Here is a 17,870-nt window from a genome sequence, read left to right as displayed (position 1 = left end):
GCAAAGAAAATGAAAAATCCCACAAACACATGGAGGCTTCACAACATGCTCCTAAAATAACCAATGGATCAATGACCAAATAAAAACAGAAATCAGACAATATATGGAGACAAATGACAACAATAATTCATCACTACAAAATCTGTGGGATGCAGCCAGGGCTATGCTAAGAGGAAAGTACATTGCTATACAGGCCTACCTCAAAAAGAATAACAATCCCATATAAGCAGTCTAAACTCACAATTAATAAAACTAGAAAAAGAAGAACAAATGAGGCCCAAAGTCAGTAGAAAGAGGGACACAATAAAGATTAGAGCAGAAATAAGTAAAATTGAGAAGAATGAAACAATAGAAAGAATCAATGAAAGAAAGAGCTGGTTCTTGGTACAACATTTGAAAATCCATCAACGTCATCAACCACATGAATAAAAAGAAGGAGAAAACCACATGATCATCTCCATAGAGGCTGAAAAAGCATTTGACAAAATTCAACATCCATATATGATAAAAACTCTCAATAAAATGTGTATTGAGGGCAAGCACCTCAATATAATAAAGGCCATATACAACAAACCCGCAGCCAACATCATACTTAACAGTGAGAAGCTGAAAGCTTTTCACCTAAAATAGGGAACAGGACAGGAATGCCCACTCTCACCACTTTTATTCAATATAGTACTGGAGGTCCTAGCCATGGCAATCAGACAAAACTAAGAAATACAAGGCATCCACATTGGCAAAGAAGAAATCAAACTGTCGCTGTTTGCAGATTACATGATATTGTACATAAAAAACCTAAAGACTCCACTCCAAAACTACTAGAACTAATATCTGAATTCAGCAAAGTTGCAGGATACAAAATTAATACACAGAAATCTGTGGCATTCCCATACACTAATGATGAACTAGCAGAAGGAGAAATCAGGAAAACAATTCCATTCACAACTGCATCAAAAAGAATAAAATACCTAGGAATAAACCTAACCAAGGAAGTGAGAGACCTATACTCTTAAAACTACAAGACACTCTTAAGAGAAATTAAAGAGGACACTAACAAATGGAAATTCATACTATGCTCTTTGGTAGGAAGAATTAATATTGTCAAAATGGCCATCCTGCCTAAAGCAATCTACAGATTCAATGAAATCCCTATCAAAATACCAACAGCATTCTTCAATGAAATGAAACAAATAGTTCTAAAATTCACATGAAACCACAAAAGACCCCGAATAGGCAAAGCAACCTTGAAAAGGAAGAGTAAACCAGGGAGAATCTCACTTTGAATTTCAAGCTCTACTACAAAGCCACAGTAATCAAGACAATTTGGTACTGGCAGAAGAACAAACCCACAGACCAGTGGAACAGACTAGATAGCCCAGGTATACACCCAAACATATATGGTCAATTAATATACAATAAAGGAGCCATGAATACACAATGGGGAAATGACAGCTCATGTTGGAAAAACTGGACAGCTACATGTAAGAGAATAAAACTGGATTATTGTCTAATCACATACACAAAAGTAAATTCTAAATGGATCAAAGACCTGAATATAAGTTGTGAAACCATAAAACTCTTAGGAAAAAACATTGGCAAAAATCTCTTGGACATAAACATGGGCAACTTCTTCACGAACGTATCTCCCCAGGCAAGGGAAACAAATGCAAAAATGAACAAGTGGGACTACATCAAGCTGAAAAACTTCTGTACAGCAGAGGACATCATCAATAGAACAAAAAGACATCCTACAGTATGGGAGAAAATATTCATAAATGACATATCTGATAAAGGATTGACATCCAAAATATATAAACAGCTCATGCACCTCAACAGACAAAAAGCATATAATCTGCCCAATTAAAAATGGGCAGAGGATCTGAACAGACACTTCTCCAAAGAAGTAATTCAGATGGCCAACAGACACATGAAAAGATGCACCACATTGCTAATTATCAGAGAAATGAAAATTAAAACCACAATGAGATATCACCTCACACCAGTAAGGATGTAAGGATGGTCAACATCCAAAAGACAAATAACAGCAAATGCTGGCGAGAATGTGGAGAAAGGGGAACCCTCCTACACTCCCAGTGATAATGTAAATTAATTCAACTATTGTGAAAAGCAGTATGGAGGTTCCTCAGAAAACTAAAAAGAGAAATACCATTTGACCTGGGAATTCCACTCCTAGGCATTTACCCTAAGAATGCAACAGCCTAGTTTGAAAAAGACATCTGCATCCCTTTGTTTTTCACAGCACTATAATAGCCAAGAAATGAAAGCAACCTAAGTGTCCAACAGTAGATGAATGGATAAAGAAGATGTAGTACATATACACAATGGAATATTATTCAGCCATAAGAAGAAAACAAATCCTACCATTTACAACAACATGGATGGAGCTAGAGGATATTATGCTCAGTGAAATAAGCCAGGTGGAGAAATACAAGTACCAAATGATTTCACTCATCTGTGGAGTATAAGAACAAAGAACAAACAGCAGCAGAATCACAGAACCCAAGAATGGATTAACAGTTACCAAAGGGAAAGGGATTGAGGAGGATGGGTGGGAAGGGAGGAATAAAGGGGAAAAGGGGGCATTACAATTAGCATTCATAATGTGTGGGGGACACAGGGAAGGCTGTACAACACAGAGAAGACAAGTAGTGATTCTATAGCATCTTACTATGCTGATGGACAGTGACTGCATTGAGGCATGTGGGGGGTTCTTGATAATGAGGGGAGTCTGGTAACCATTATGTTGCTCATGTAATTGTAGTTTAATGATACCAAAATAAAAATAATAAAAATAAAAAGATGAAATAAACATATGCAAAAACTAAAAAAAAAGAGTGGACAGTAATGGTCTTAAAGATACTCACTGTACTTGAGAAAAACAAAATAGCAGAACTCAAGGTGGACCTCAACAAAGAGATTGAAAGCAAAAAAGAAGAAATCAGGTGTAAAGAATTGAAAAGATGAAATAAAAAATACACTGGAGGGAATAACAGTAGACTAGAAGATTCAAAAGAACAGATAAGTGACTTGGAAGACAGAGTAATGGAAAGCACTGAAACTAAACAACAGACGGAAGAAAGACTTAAGGTGAATCAGGTAAGAGAGCTCTGGAACAGCAATGTCCTAATATCCACATTATAGGAGTCCCAGAAGAAGAGAGAGATAGGAGTAGAAAAGTTATTTGAAGATGTAACAGGTGAAAACTTCCCTAACCTGAGGAAGGAAACAGTCTACCAGGTCCAGGAAGATCAGAGTGTCTTTCCTGAATTTTTAACTTTTTTAATGTTTTTGACCAATCCTCCTAATCTTTAACATTCTCCTTTTTTTAACTGAGGAAAACTGCTAATAACATTCTATGAATTTAAGTATACAACTTAAATAATGTTAAATTATAATTTAACATCTGTATACAGTACAAAGTGATCACCACCAAAAGTCTAGTTACCATCCACCACTGTATACTTGACCTCCTCCATCTATTTTGCCCACCCCCCCACTAACATTGTTCTTCAATCAAGGGATAATGGAGGTCTGGGTATCCGGAAACTTATCAGACCAAGATTCAGTTCTCTTGCCTGTAAATTCTGGCTTGTTCTCCTTTAGTCTATATCTAAATACCATCAAAGATAAAGCCAGTAAAGGACATGTAGTAATTGGAGTGTTGTCCTTTCTCTTGTGTTGTCTTCAAATTTCAGGATGCTGTGAACTGATACAATTTCAAGAAATGACAATAGAAATGTATTTTGTGGAAAAAATTGGGTTTAAAGGAAAGAATATCGTTCACTGATTTTGAAGTTGCCCCATTAACACCTTGTGCTCATTCTTGAATTGTGAACATTTTATAATGAAGTGCTCTGGAATGCACATGTGATCTACTTTCAAGATTTTTGGAAGAATCTTGAATTGCTCTTACACACTTGGAGGTTTGATATTAAAGTATTTCCAAAAGTGAGAAATAGTCTCTGGGCATCTGTACTCCATATTAGGAGAAGACTATATAATATAGCCAGAGACTGAATTTCATTTATTTGCATTTAATTTCTATGACATTGAGCACTTTGGGACTCAGGTCTCTGGAACATGCATTTATTAAAGAAACCATTCTGAAAAAAAATAACCCTAAAAGAACGAGACGTAAATGCCTTCATTTTGACTTTTCAATTATAAGGGGAAAATGCTTTTAGGGGAAGATAATGTCGATAAAACTATAGAATAGGAAGAAACAGTTTATTTGGAAAAGTCATGAATATAGCTCATGGATTATTCATATTTAAATTTAATTTAGTTTAGTCTAAAAAAAATAAATAGTCTCTTACTTCTTTGTGAGAAATCCAATCTGTTTTACTGTGTCTTTGAAGGCATCTTTCACTTGTTTGTTTCGGAGTGTATAAATAAATGGATTAAGCAAAGGGGCAACGGACGTAGTGAGTACAGACACCACTTTATTAATAGCTACTCCTTCCTTTGCCGAGGGCTTGATGTAGATGAAGATGCAGCTGCCATAACTGATGGAAACCACAACCATGTGGGAGGAGCAGGTGGAAAAGGCCTTCTTCCTTTGCTGGGCAGAAGGGAATCTGAGAATGGTCTTGATGATGTATGTGTAGGAGAGGACAACGCACACCAAGGTAATAATAAGTGTGACTACAGCAAAACTCAAGGCAATTTTCTCTATGAACACTGTGTCTGAGCAGGTTATCTGTAAAATAGGAGATGTGTCACAGCCGAAATGATCAATCACATTTGAGTCACAGAATTCCAGCTGGAGGCCCATGACAAGGGGTGGGAGGATGATTAACAGGCCTGCTATCCAACAGCAGAGAACGAGTGTAGTGCAGACTCTGCTGTTCATGATGCTCATGTAATGCAGGGGCTTACAGATGGCCACGTAGCGGTCATAGGACATGGCGGCAAGGAGAAAAAATTCTGTTGCAGCAAAGAGGACAATAAAAAATAACTGGGTGGCACAAGCATTATAGGTAACTGTGTTATCTCCAGATATCAGAGCATACAGGAATCTGGGGATACAGACAGTGGTAAATGAAACTTCTAAGAGAGAGAAATTTCGGAGAAAAAAATACATGGGAGTTTTAAGATGTGAATCCCACAGTGTGAGGGTGATAATGGTGAGGTTCCCAGCCACACTCAGTAGGTAGGTGATAAACAAAAATACAAAGAGCAAGACTTGTAGTTTTGGGTCATCTGTCAATCCCAGCAGGATGAACGTGGTTATTGCTGTGTGATTCCTCATCACTGCCTTGTGCCAAGTCAAGAGCGATTCCACCTGAAGAGAGAAGTGTCGCAGGAAGCTGGCCCTGGAACCTGGATGCAAACACCGGGCAAGCAGCTCACACACACTTCCCTCTTTTCCTTATTGGCCAGTTGTTAATAGCAGTGCCTCTGACATTTTACCAGGAGGCAGCTACAGGAAATATCTAAGAAGACTGATCTTATGCTTATAATTCTCTGATTAGAAAGAATATTTATAAAAATGTCAAATAAAAGTAAAACAAAATGTAAAATCATATGTGTAATTTGCCGTTTCTCAGCAGTATTGTTTCGTGGTACAGATCTTATTTGTCCTTATCCTGGAGCAAATTAAGTCATTTTGAAGTTTCTTTTTCTCCCCTCCTCATCTTTCTTTGCTTCTACAGACTATACTGAAATGCTCCATTTTCAAAGTCAGGAAGGATCTGTTAATTAGTATTTTTTGTGTGTTGTACAACAATTTTTAGAGCAGTTTTAGGACCCCAGCAAATTGAGCATAAGGTACAGAGATTCCCCATATCCTTCCTGTCCACACGTGTGAAGCCTACCCCTGGAGTCAGCACTCTCACCAGAGCAGCACATTTGTAAAACTGGTGGACCCACATGGAGACATCAAAGCCCACAGTTTGCATATGTTTCACTCTTGGTGCTGTCCATTCTATGGTCTTGGAGGAGTATTTCTTCAGTATTTCACCCTGATCATATTAGGTTGTTATGCTGAATTCTAACAACAGCACATTTATTTAAAAGTGTTAGTTCTGCTCTTTGCATTTCAAATTATCTCTGTACAGGGAGACAAAAGTTTAAAATATGAAAATGTATCTTTGTTTCTTCCCTGTATATCTAGGCAAATGAAGGTATTTATCAGCCCATTTTGGGACTGCTTAGGCAGAAAGTTTCCTGAACTGGTGTAAAGAAAGCTTTTCTGGAACCTGAATATCAGCCAGACTGAGTCCTGCTGTGGGGCTCTGGGGTGTGGGCAGGGCCTGGAGGGGAGGCTTTGTGGTGTTTGCTCTCTGCACCCTCTGATCAACCCTGCGCTCTTTGCTGTACAACAGTCAGAATCAGTGGCAGGGTGACCTCTTCTTTGAAAAATTTCTGCTGCTCCTCTCCTCAGATCATCTCTCCTCATTTACCAACAAACTCCCTAAACCTGCTGCTTATGTTCTTTGAGTTTGGGGATAGGTAACTTGCCCAAACAACATCCAAAAACAAGTGTACACATATGAGTCAATCAATGTAAATAAATTTTAAAGTACCCTACCTTTGTCACTGACATATACCACTGTCCATTCTTAGGAGTTTTAAGATGCCCTCAGGAATTCCATTAGGTAGGTGACTGGGAAATTCCTTTCACCTTTATATCCAAACTTACCCTCACTAAGATTAATATTTTAAGCAGCTGCTCTCAGGTATCCGTCCTGTAAAAGAAGATCTGGTTAATACATTCTCACTGGTGTACTAAGTATTAATAATAAATATATCAGGCTATAATATGTTTTTGTGTTTAGTAGGAGGAATAATTGATAGTTAAATGAGCAAATTTAGGTATAACTCAAGGGTTTATAGGGAAACTCTACACATTTTATGTAAGAGGAAAAACAAATTCCTTGAGTGTTCCAACAATTGCTCCAGTTCTACCCAATGTGTGTTCTGAATAGAGAATCAAACTATGTTAGGTTACTCTTTTTCCCTATTGCTCAAGCAAGCAATCTACATTTATTCATTCAAATAATATTTAATATGCATCTATTACTTAAAGAGCATAATATCAGAGCCTAGAGACCTGACCATTAACAAGTTGCCCATTAAGGAGCTGAATCAGACTACCAGTGAGTGGGAGAAAGTGTATCATGTTGGTGCACACTCAGTGACATGGTAGCACAAGACAACAGTGGAAATATAACTTTGGATTTGGGACATTGACAATTCCATGTTTCTTCCTTGGCAATTGCTCTTCGTCATATTGGTAGCTTTTTACATTTTCCTATGTTCATTCTGTTTCTCTACATTCTTTTCTTTTTTACTAAAGTTATAAAGTCATTGTCACCATAAGATGAGTAAGGACATTGCTCAGGGTTCACAGACATGAATTTGGAACAGAAAAATCCCCTCCCTGAGCTCACAGGAGAAATGGTCACTGCAGAGATAGCACCTTGCCATATACTTGCCAGAAGTATCTGATGAGCCAAACTAAATGACAGGTCAGGTCTGCTTCTGGACTCCTAATTCCTCCCTGCTTCTCTCCTTGGCAATGAGAGTTCAATCCTTGTCCTGGCTAGGGACATTGTAACTCCATCTCTCCCTCTCCTACAAGTTCCAGAATCTAAAATTACTCTCTGCTTTTATCAAAACTTTAATTATTCTCTATTCATAGTAAAGTGGTAAACACAGTCACATTTTCATTTGAATCATCAATTAAATGTTTAAATGCCTAATGCTTGTTAACCTTCAGAGTCACTGTGTTTTCATTCTTGAAGCTTTTTAAAAAAATTCAACTGCTAGTGATAAGTAAAGCCCATGGGGTCAGATCCTTTGGATATAAGACTGCTCCCTTCTAGCCTGTACATGCAATCATACCATCGTTCTCTGTTCTATTGGGAATATTATCCCTGGGAAGCTGAAAATTGTTTATTTATTTTGAATTTGGGTCAATTAAAGTTTGAAGCAATTTCACTAAATACATGATAAAATTTACCACCTTCCTGCCAGAAATATTGTTCTCAGTTAATGTTCACAGGCAGGCCTTGATGACAGCCTAGGCAAGACTTCCCACTCTCACTGTCCCTGGGGAGCTAGTAAGTGATTGAGATTCAGGTTTTTCTTCATCTCCCTATTTAATGATTAAAAAATATATTTGAGATACATTGACCTTACTTATGTTTGGAAAGAAAACTCAGTCTTCATTTGGGACAGAGGCTGCCCATGGACTGGATAATTGAGATTCAAAAAGAGTAAATGCTGTCTGCTACCAAAACTAGAAATAAAAACCTCAATAATAGATGGAGTCTAAGGTGAGGTTCCCTGTAAAGTAATTTATAGTACTGGTATTACTTGATACCTATGACATTAGTGGATATTACTGAGTAGCAGTGCCTTTTCCAACACCTTGTTTTTCTGCCTTTCAAGTAATTATGGCCTCCTCAACTGACAGCTATGACTGTCCCTTTCAAAAGAGACAAAAAATGACCATGGCAGGCATTTGTCATTTCATGTTCCCTCAGAATAACAACCTAACAGAAATGGGTCTTGAACACTTTTCTGCAGTATCAATTATAATGAACTGAATTCCAGATTTAAAAACTGGCTGCATTCACCCTCTGCCTATGTTTTGATGATTTAGAAAAATGTGCCATGCCGATCACATGCTCACCCCGTTCCTGACAGGACTTTACCCCAGGCCCCTGAGGGAACCACAGTGTGAGGAGCGTTCGGTGGATGAGCAGCTTTGTGGGCACTTCTGCTCCCATTCTCACCACCCCCTGTCTCTAACCTGTCTCACCCCCACACAAGTGCACGTGTGGGCACAGACACACACAGACACACACACACACACACACACACACACACACACACACACACACACTCACAGCCGAGTCTGACAACTGACAGAGCTCTCCTGGATTTTCACAGCTCCTGATAGAATGAACCCAGTCTCAGTCCCCTCTTCCCTCACCGAGTCTATCATGGCATCTGACACTAGATGTCCCAGGTACTCTGTTAATTCAAAGGAATGAAAGAGCGATGCAGAGTTAAGGAAGGTTTCTCTCTCATTTTCTCAGAAGGGTTCATCTGATCTTCAAGGGCAGAGAGGCAGGGAGGCAGGGAGGCAGGCTGCCCTGCAAATTCTATAATAACATCCTTTCTTTTATATGTTTATTCTGCTACCAGTGTCCAGGGAAGATATAAGTGAACAACAAAAAGTCCTCAGTGACCCAGTTTCAAAAGTTGCTAATGAATTAATTGGTGGCAGTCTAATCAACAGAGTAAAAACACAGGTAGCAATGGTGACAATGTCCTAAGAGACACTGAGGTGGTGTGATGTCATCTTAATTCTGTTTTGGTTTATTTGTTGAATCTTTTCTTTCTTCTGGAATTAGACACTCTGTTTGGCACCTTATATATGTATGACATATTATTTATCATTGACATAAATCTCAGATAAAGTCAAAGAACAAAACTACCCTCATTTTGCAGATGAGGAAACCAAAAAGCAGAGAAATGATGGTCATAATTCCCTGCTGTGGTGGTGCAGGTTTTGAACAAAAGTTTATCTGAATACAAAGGCCCCGCTTCTTCCTCCACACTAACCTCGCTTCTCCTCCTGATATTAAGAAATTTCCCCTTATTTAAATTTCAAAGTTTTCTAGTGAAACCTGGCCTTCATTTTCATCCCTTTTCCTTCTACTTATGACATTTCAAGTAAGCAATGAAATGACTTACTTTCATATTTGAAGCAAAGGAGAGTTTTGCCTCCCAAGAACTGGATAAACAATTACCTGGTGCCAGGACATGTTTCTGGTGTTGTTATGGCTTATTACTGCTGAACTTGAACAAGGTTCTTATCACTATCTCTAATGTCACTTCTGGACGTTTGTTTTCTTGCTGCTCATGCTGCAAGAAATGAAGGTCCCGTCAAATGAGGGACCACAGGTGTGTTTCTGCCACCTCGACTGGAACAGGTGTCTCTGCTGTCCCCTTAGTCCACTCACTACTCCTCTGCTGAGGTTTCTCACACTGACTGGCCAGCTCACATCACATCTCTCTGTCATCCCACTTTTGGCAGACTGATTGAAAATTTTCCCTGGCAGGGGGAGAGTGCTGGGAAGAAAGGAGATACATCTCTGTATTCAGAGAAAATTTTTGAAGAATATCCTTATGGGCTGTGGCAGGGACTGGTAATTTCCTGTCTGGTGTTTTTCTTCCCTGATCCATAGCAACTGAACCCAATTTTATTCAGGGCACAAAGCACCCAGATAAAATTCCATACCCAGTCACCCTTTTAGCTGACATGGCTGTGTGACTAAGACTGGCACATTACAATCATTTACATCTATTGCTTAGATTAAATTGCTAGCAATTTAGGGTGAAATGCTATAGAGCCATAAATATTCCTACAAACACTGCTTTAGCTGCATCCTAGAAATTCTGATATTTGTCTTACAATTATGATTTTTCTTAGAAAACTTTGTTATTGTTTTCTAATTTAATTCCATTTGGCCAGATAACATACTTTGTATAATTGGAATAATTTAAAATTTGACTTGGCTTGTTTTAAAGTCCTGAATATTGCCTAACTTGGTAAATATAATCTGTGAACCTTGGAACTATTCTGCTCTTTTTGTTGTTGTTTTTCTTGAAGTATTCTATAAATGTCAGTTAGATTATGTTAATAGTGTTGTCTTTTATATACTTAATGAATTTCTGGGTAATGATTCAATCAATTATTAAAACAAGTGCTTAAATTTCTGGCTATAATTGTGGGTTTTTCTTTTTCTGCTTGCTTTATTATACACATAGACATTTAGGGTAGTTATTGTTCCTTGAAGAAAAATGACCACTTTGTCATTAAAAATGATATTTTTATCCCAATTATTCTTTGCTCTAATCTACTTTATCTGATGTTAATATAGCCACTTCAAATTTTTTAATTAGTGTTATGCCTTTTTTCTCCATTTTTAATCCCTCCCCCAACTTCTGCATTTATGTAAGAAGTTGCATTCTGACAGGCAACAGTGAGTTTCCTCTTTTCCCCTCTCAATCTAACAATCTCTGATTTTCCAAGTTTGACGTTAAAATCATTTGTCTATAATATGATATTGATATGATTGGCTTTGAATCTAGTACTATTTGTTTTTTATTATTTTCATTTTTTTCAATTTTCCTTTTTTTCTGCTCTTTTGAGGATTGATTACCTTGTTGCCTTTTTGGTATAAACTTGTATTACATTATTCTTGGATTTTTTTATAGTATATATATTAAACTTATTACAGACGACCTTCAACTGATGATATGTCCCTTTATATACAATTATAAACCATATACATGTGACTTCTGTCCTTCCCCACCTGGCCTTTGGTCTGTTGCTGTCATACACTTAAATTTTACATATATTGTGAAACCTACAAAATAGTGGGATATTGTAATTTTTCTGTCTTTCCAGTGGAAATGTAAGATTTTTCACACTGTGGAAAACAGTATGGAGATTCCTCAAAATATGAAACATGAAACTTAGAATTACCCTATTATCCAACAATTCCACTTCTGGGTATATACCTAAAAAAAATTGAAAGCAGGAGCTTGAACCAATACTTGCACACAAATATTCATAGCATTATTCACTATAGCCAAACATGGAAACACCAAATTTCCACTGACACATGAAAGGATAAAGAAATGTGGTATATACATACAAGGAAATATTACTTAATCTTAAAAAGGAATGGGATTCTGACAGATGCTACAACATGGATGAACACATAATGCTAAGTGAAATAAATCAGACACAAAGTAAAGTACTGTATGATTCCACTACCTAGAATAGTCAAATTCATAGAGACAGAAAGTAGAATGGTGGTTGACAGAGGTTGAGGGGAGAATGGAGTGTTATTGTTTAATGGGCAAAGACTTTAAGTTTGGGCAGATGTAAAGTTCTGGAGATAGATGGTGCTGATGATTGCACATTAATGTCAATGTTCTTAATGCCTCTGAACTGTTCACTTAAATATAGTAAAAACGGCAAATGTTATGTATATTTTACCAAAACAAAAAAGTTAAAATATAAGACAATGGAACAACCCACAAATATTTTATTTTGGCTTTAAACTTGCAATGATAATTTTGGTTTATTTAAATAATAAGAACAAGCCTTACCTATTTACCCAGATTCTTATCTTTCCTGGTGCTCTCGACTCCTTTGGTGGGTGCACGTTTCTATCTGGTAGTAATTTCTATCCAAGAGACTTCCTTTGACATTTTTTGTAGGGCGTGTCTGTTGGTGATGAATTTTTTCAGGTTTTCTATTTCTGGAAAGTCTCCATATAACCTTTAATTTAAAAAATTAATTTTTGCTGGTCATAGAATTCTAGGCTGCCATTTCCTTTTTGTACATTCAAGATGTCATTGTGCAGTCTTCAGCTTGCATTGTTTCTGCTGAAAAGTACACTGTCATTCTACATTTTCCTCTTTTTATGTAATATTATTCTTTGGCACTTTTCAAGATTACCTCTTCATAATTAGTTTTAAGCAATTTTTAAAAGTTGTTGGTGCATTCATATTTGTTGTGATTACAGTCTGTTGAGCATCACTGTCCATTAGATTTATATTTTCTACTTTTTGAATTTTACCATATTTTGAAATGTTTTCACTCATTTCTTCATATACTTTTTCTGTCACTCCTTTTTCCTTTCTTTGAGGACACCCTAGATGCAAAATTTATCAGACCTCTTGAATTTGTCTTAGAGTTCCTTGATGCTTTGTTAAAATTGTTGAAGTTCCTTCTTCGTATGTTTTATAGAGTTTTTACTGCTACTGTTTCCAGTTAACTAAATGTTTATTCTTCAGTATCTAACTGATATTAAAACTATTCAATATATATTTTTCTCATACTGTGTAGTTTTCATCTCTATAAGTTTCCTTTTCATCTTTGTAACAACTTTCATGTTTTTACTTAACATGTTCAATCTTCTCCTGTATATATGTAGAACTGAACATGTATAACTGTACATATAAAGTTATAATTAATGTTTTAACTATATTTTATTTTATTATTTTTTTCAAATGCCCCTTTAGTATTACTTTTTTTAAATTGAAGACTACTCTTAGCTGTATTTTAATTTTATTACCTATGCCATTTTTGGGTCTATTTGTATTGATTGTTCTTCCCATTACAGGTTACATCTCCTGCTTCTTTGCATGTTTGGAGAATTTTAATTGTCCTGGGCACTATGAATTTATTTTATTTGAAGGTCGGATGTATTTCTATCCCTGTGAAGATTCTTTAGGCTTGTTCTGGCATCATTTACATCACTTGGAAACAGGTTTGTCCTTTCAGGTTCTGTGTTAGTTGGACCAGAGCAGTATTTAGCCTAGTGATTTCTTTACCCCAAACTGAGCAAATCTTTCTGAACAATACCCAGTAAATTATGAAATTTTTAAATTGTTTGGATTTCAATTCTTCTGTGAGTTCAGAATACTGTTCTTTGCTATCATTCTGGGGAATTTCCTTACACATATGTGCTCAGCTGAATGCTCACGATGGGCTATCTATAGGTCATCAGATATCTCCCTGCACGCCTACCCCAATTCTTGGTTCTCATTTTTGTGAACTTCGGCCTCCTAGACTACCAACTGCACCTTCTCCACTCTGGCACGCTGGTGGGCTCCACATGGGCCCCCTGCCTGCACTATCTCTAAGAGGTAAGATGATATAATCATCTCTCAGGTATCACTGTCCTTCATTGCCTGATGTCAATAGTTTCGAAAGTGGTGGTTTCATTTTTTTTTCATATATTTTTTGCTTGAATTTTTAATGGTTTAAGCTGGGTGGCATATACGCTCCCTTTTACTCCATTTTAGGTCAAGCCTATTATCTTGCTATGCTCTTTTCCTCATATTAAAACATTTTCTAAAGTTCTAGATCTTTGAATATCTACAATGGCTAATAATCTTTACTTGCTGTGTTGTTTATTCTAAATATTGCTATAAAAATTTCTTTTTTTTTTGGTTGTGATTACATTTTGTCAGCTCTTGAAACTCCAATTGTTTGGCATCATCATATGCTTGGTCCCTCACCTTATGAAATGAGCAGCATTCTTTGCTACCTAACAGGAATTTATTATTATTTGGTATGTGTGTTTGTGGCAGGAATACCAGGGAAGACTTTCAAGAGATGAGATGCCATCTGAGATCTTGCACTCTATCTTAGACCTGAGTCAAGCACATGTTAAACGTTAATTTGCAGAAATATCCATCATGGTTTGCAGCCCTCCTGTGAGGAGATGGGTTTATTGGCCCTTGTGTGCTGCCCCTGTAGTTTTCTTTTACCAAGTAATTACTTTCATGGAATGTTTTAGTGGAAAATGAGGAAAATAAGAGCTGTAACTTTGGTTGGTTATTTCTGAGTACCTGGAGAATGTGGAGAGAGAAAAGCGATCATCTCAGGATTTTAAATTCCCATCTCAAGCTTTGAAAAAAGAAGTCAGTAACCTTGTAGCTATAAGACTTCTGGAAACCAACATAAGTCAATTAGGTGAAATTAATTTCAATGCAAACTGAATTACAACATCCAAAGTTTAATAGAGGAAACAATGAGTGGGTAGAATCCATTGAAGTCCCAGAGAATCAGACACATATATCCTGTCTCAAGGGTTTGATCTCTTCTTGCATGAAGAACCATAACCTACTTCAAGGCAGTTTTCTTCCAGGAGAATGCCGAGCTTATTCAAGAGTCACCCCCACCTTATCTCACTGCTTGGAGTCCAATAACAAGACTCAAGTTCACACAGATTCCTGGGCATTGGGTACACAGTATGACCAGCAAGGGAGTACCACAGACACCAAAAGAATTTCAAGACAACTAATTTATACCAACAGAAACATGAGGAATATCTATGGGAATGAGTCGTAAGAGTTTTGGAATCAGGGTAAGGTGAGAAGTAACATTGTATTGGGTTGCATTTAACTGATATGGAAAAAATATTACTCGGCATTAAAAAAGAAGGAAATACCACAATTTTTAAAAATGTGGATGGACATTGAAGGAATTATAGTAATTGATGTAAGAAAGACGAAAGGGCAAATACCATGTGATATCACTTACATGTGGAATCTAAAAAAGTGAAATGAAAAAGAACAGAGATCAGATTGGTGGTTGGCAAAGGTAAGAGGTGGAATGGGGGAAATGGGCAAAGGTGGTGAAAAAGTACAAACATCCAGTTATAAGATAAGTGAGTTCCAGGGATGTAATGTACAGCATGTTGGCTATAGTTACCAACACTCTATTGTTGATTTGAAAGTTACTAAGGGAATAGATCTTAAAAATTACTTTTCATAAGAAAAATATTGTAACTATGTGAGAGAAGGTGTTAACTAAACTTACTGTGATCATCATTTCTCAATATACACATATATCAAATAATTATGTTGTACACCTTAGATTTACACAGTTCTATATGTCAATTATATTTCAATAAAACTGGTAAAAAGTAAAGGGTTATAATGCCAAACACTGACACACAAAAAAAATCCACTCTAAGGGCAAGTTAGTGTAATGTCCTAGTTCCACCTTAGTCTGCAGCAACGTGGTCTGCATTACAAAAAAATTCGAAATTACACCTACCCATTCTTCTAGATGGTTGATGCTATACCAGGAAGGAATACTGTAATAAATAGTTTTTGCCCTGACCAAGCCATTAATTTAAAGAAATGGGTGGGACTAAAATGCAACTTCAATTTTTACTGCTTTTTTGTATTTTAGATATAAGAATGAAGAGATGTTGTTTGGACTTTCTGAAAGTCAGTACTCATGCACAATTGGGAAAGGGAACCATTATTAGAGGTTTATTTGAATAAAGGCCATAATGCCTACATAAGTGTGTGCTTCTAAGGCAAATATGAAGAAACTTTGGTGGTTAATCAAATTGTAATTTCAATATTGTACTGTAGACTTGAATAAGAACACATAGCAAAAGATGAAATGTTTATATGGATATATTTTCAATTTTTAAAGTCTTTGTAGTTTTCTAATCCCTTGAAAGAAATGCCATTTTTTTTATTGAGTCCTTGAAGGCTTGCTTGACTTGCTTGTTCCGCAGAGTATAAATGAAAGGGTTCATCAGAGGGATGACTGACGTGTTGAGCAATGACACCACCTTATTCATGGCCACGCCTTCCTTTGCTGGTTTGATGTAGATGAAGAGGCAACTTCCATAGGTGATGGAAACTACAATCATGTGGGAAGAACAGGTGGAGAAAGCCTTTTGTCTTTGCTGGGTTGAAGGGAGTCTTAAAATAGTCTTGATGATGTATGTGTAGGACACAACTACACAGACTAATGTAAGAATGAGGGTCAGCACAGCCATGACTAGAATAATTTGCTCTACAAATTGAGTGTCTGAGCAAACAATCTTCAGAAGAGGAGATGCATCACAGCCGAAGTGGTCAACGAGATAGGAGTTACAGAAATCCAGCTGAACTCCTAGGCTAAGTGGGGGGAGTATGACAATTAACCCAATCAGCCAACACAAAAGGACAAGAATGGTGCAAACCCTGTCACTCATGATGGTGGTGTAGTGCAGGGGCTTGCAGATGGCCACGTAACGGTCATAGGACATGGCAGTTAGGAGAAAAAATTCTGTTGCCCCAACAAGGATGACAAAAAATAATTGCATGGCACAAGCATTATAGGTAACCTTTCTGTCCCCAGTTGTCAGGCTATACAGGAATCGAGGAACACAGACAGTTGTAAGTATTATTTCTAAGATGGAGAAATTCCGAAGGAAAAAGTACATGGGAGTTTTAAGATGAGGGTCCACCAGAGTAAGGAAAATGATTAGGACATTTCCAGCAACAGTGAAAATGTAGGTGAGAAAGAGAAATACTGAAAGAAAAACCTGTAGTCGTGGGTCATCTGTTAATCCAAGTAGGATGAATGTTATTGCAGAATGATTTTTCATCACTGTCTTCAGATAAGCATTTAGTCTCTGTTAATAAATCATAAATTGAATCTGAGGGATAGAATATAAAAATAATATTCAATAAATTGTAAAGAGGAGAGTAACCAAGGAAGTTAGGAGAAGCACATTTTTAAACTTTACTACATCGTCCATTACTGTATCATCAGTGATCTGATGCAGAAGTGATTGTACTGTGCTTCATTTCCCTGGGCTCTGCTTTACCTTGGTCTTCAGAATGTGGTCTTCAAATAATTCCTTAATCTCAATATTCGAGAGGAGTCGTTACTGTTTGGGTGACCTTGGAGCAGTACCACAGAGTTACTCTGAAATTTCCTGACCCCCATAATTCTACAAAATTTCTTCTTTGGTCCCTTGTATATTAATATAGTGAAATATTCATATCTGTCTCCCTCCCATGTAGCAGTTTGAACAATATCTGTTATATTTCCTTTCCTGAATTCCTGTTTCAATATCCTTCTGTTGTCAACATCTCACAGCTCAAGCCTTCATAGACTCCTGACAAATGGGATGTTCTGATGGTCTTCCTCAGAGAACCAAATCCTGTCCTTAGGACTCCATGAATTTGTTGCGGTTCTGTAATTTATGCATAGACATGTCATCTCCCAAATGCTTTCTGAGGCTACTTGCTACTTTCATCAATAACATAAAATCTATATACTCCAAGATGGAGAGCGGAAGATGGAGACCACTTGGGGAAAGTGTTGACTTCCTTATCATGATTCCTTTCTGCAGGGACTCACTTTGCCCCTGGGAACGTCCCTGATCATCGCTGCCTCTGTCACTGCTTCAGGACACCTCTTTGCTCTTCAGCACTCTGGCCCAAGGGTGGGATCAGATTGGGCTTATTTTCATAAAGAACAGTTATTAGCAGGCATTAATACTTTA

The 17,870-nt window shown here is 37.1% G+C and overlaps 2 protein-coding genes across 2 annotated transcripts; both read right to left on the bottom strand.

Annotated features, from left to right (window-relative positions):
* Positions 1–4,333: 4,333 nt before the first annotated feature.
* Positions 4,334–5,272, bottom strand: LOC108405291 (olfactory receptor 6C2-like). Its single transcript, XM_036992449.2, has one exon. The coding sequence runs from the start codon at positions 5,270–5,272 to the stop codon at positions 4,334–4,336; it is 939 nt and encodes a 312-aa protein (XP_036848344.1).
* A 10,759-nt stretch (positions 5,273–16,031) lies between these two features.
* LOC118967306 (olfactory receptor 6C2-like) lies at positions 16,032–16,973 on the bottom strand. Its single transcript, XM_036992536.2, has one exon. It carries the CDS (start codon positions 16,962–16,964, stop codon positions 16,032–16,034), a length of 933 nt encoding a protein of 310 aa, XP_036848431.2. The 5' UTR covers positions 16,965–16,973.
* Between the last annotated feature and the right edge of the window lie 897 nt (positions 16,974–17,870).

This window comes from Manis javanica, chromosome 10 (assembly GCF_040802235.1).
Source record: "Manis javanica isolate MJ-LG chromosome 10, MJ_LKY, whole genome shotgun sequence".
Classification (NCBI taxonomy): Eukaryota; Metazoa; Chordata; class Mammalia; order Pholidota; family Manidae; genus Manis; species Manis javanica.
The sequence above is the reverse complement of the archived record's forward strand: the minus strand, read 5'-3'. Positions and strand labels throughout refer to the sequence as shown.

What these genes read in the sequence shown, in the direction of transcription:
- LOC108405291 (XM_036992449.2), bottom strand. Translation starts at nt 5,272, where the DNA reads ATGAGGAATCACACAGCAATAACCACGTTCATCCTGCTGGGATTGACA.
- LOC118967306 (XM_036992536.2), bottom strand. Translation starts at nt 16,964, where the DNA reads ATGAAAAATCATTCTGCAATAACATTCATCCTACTTGGATTAACAGAT.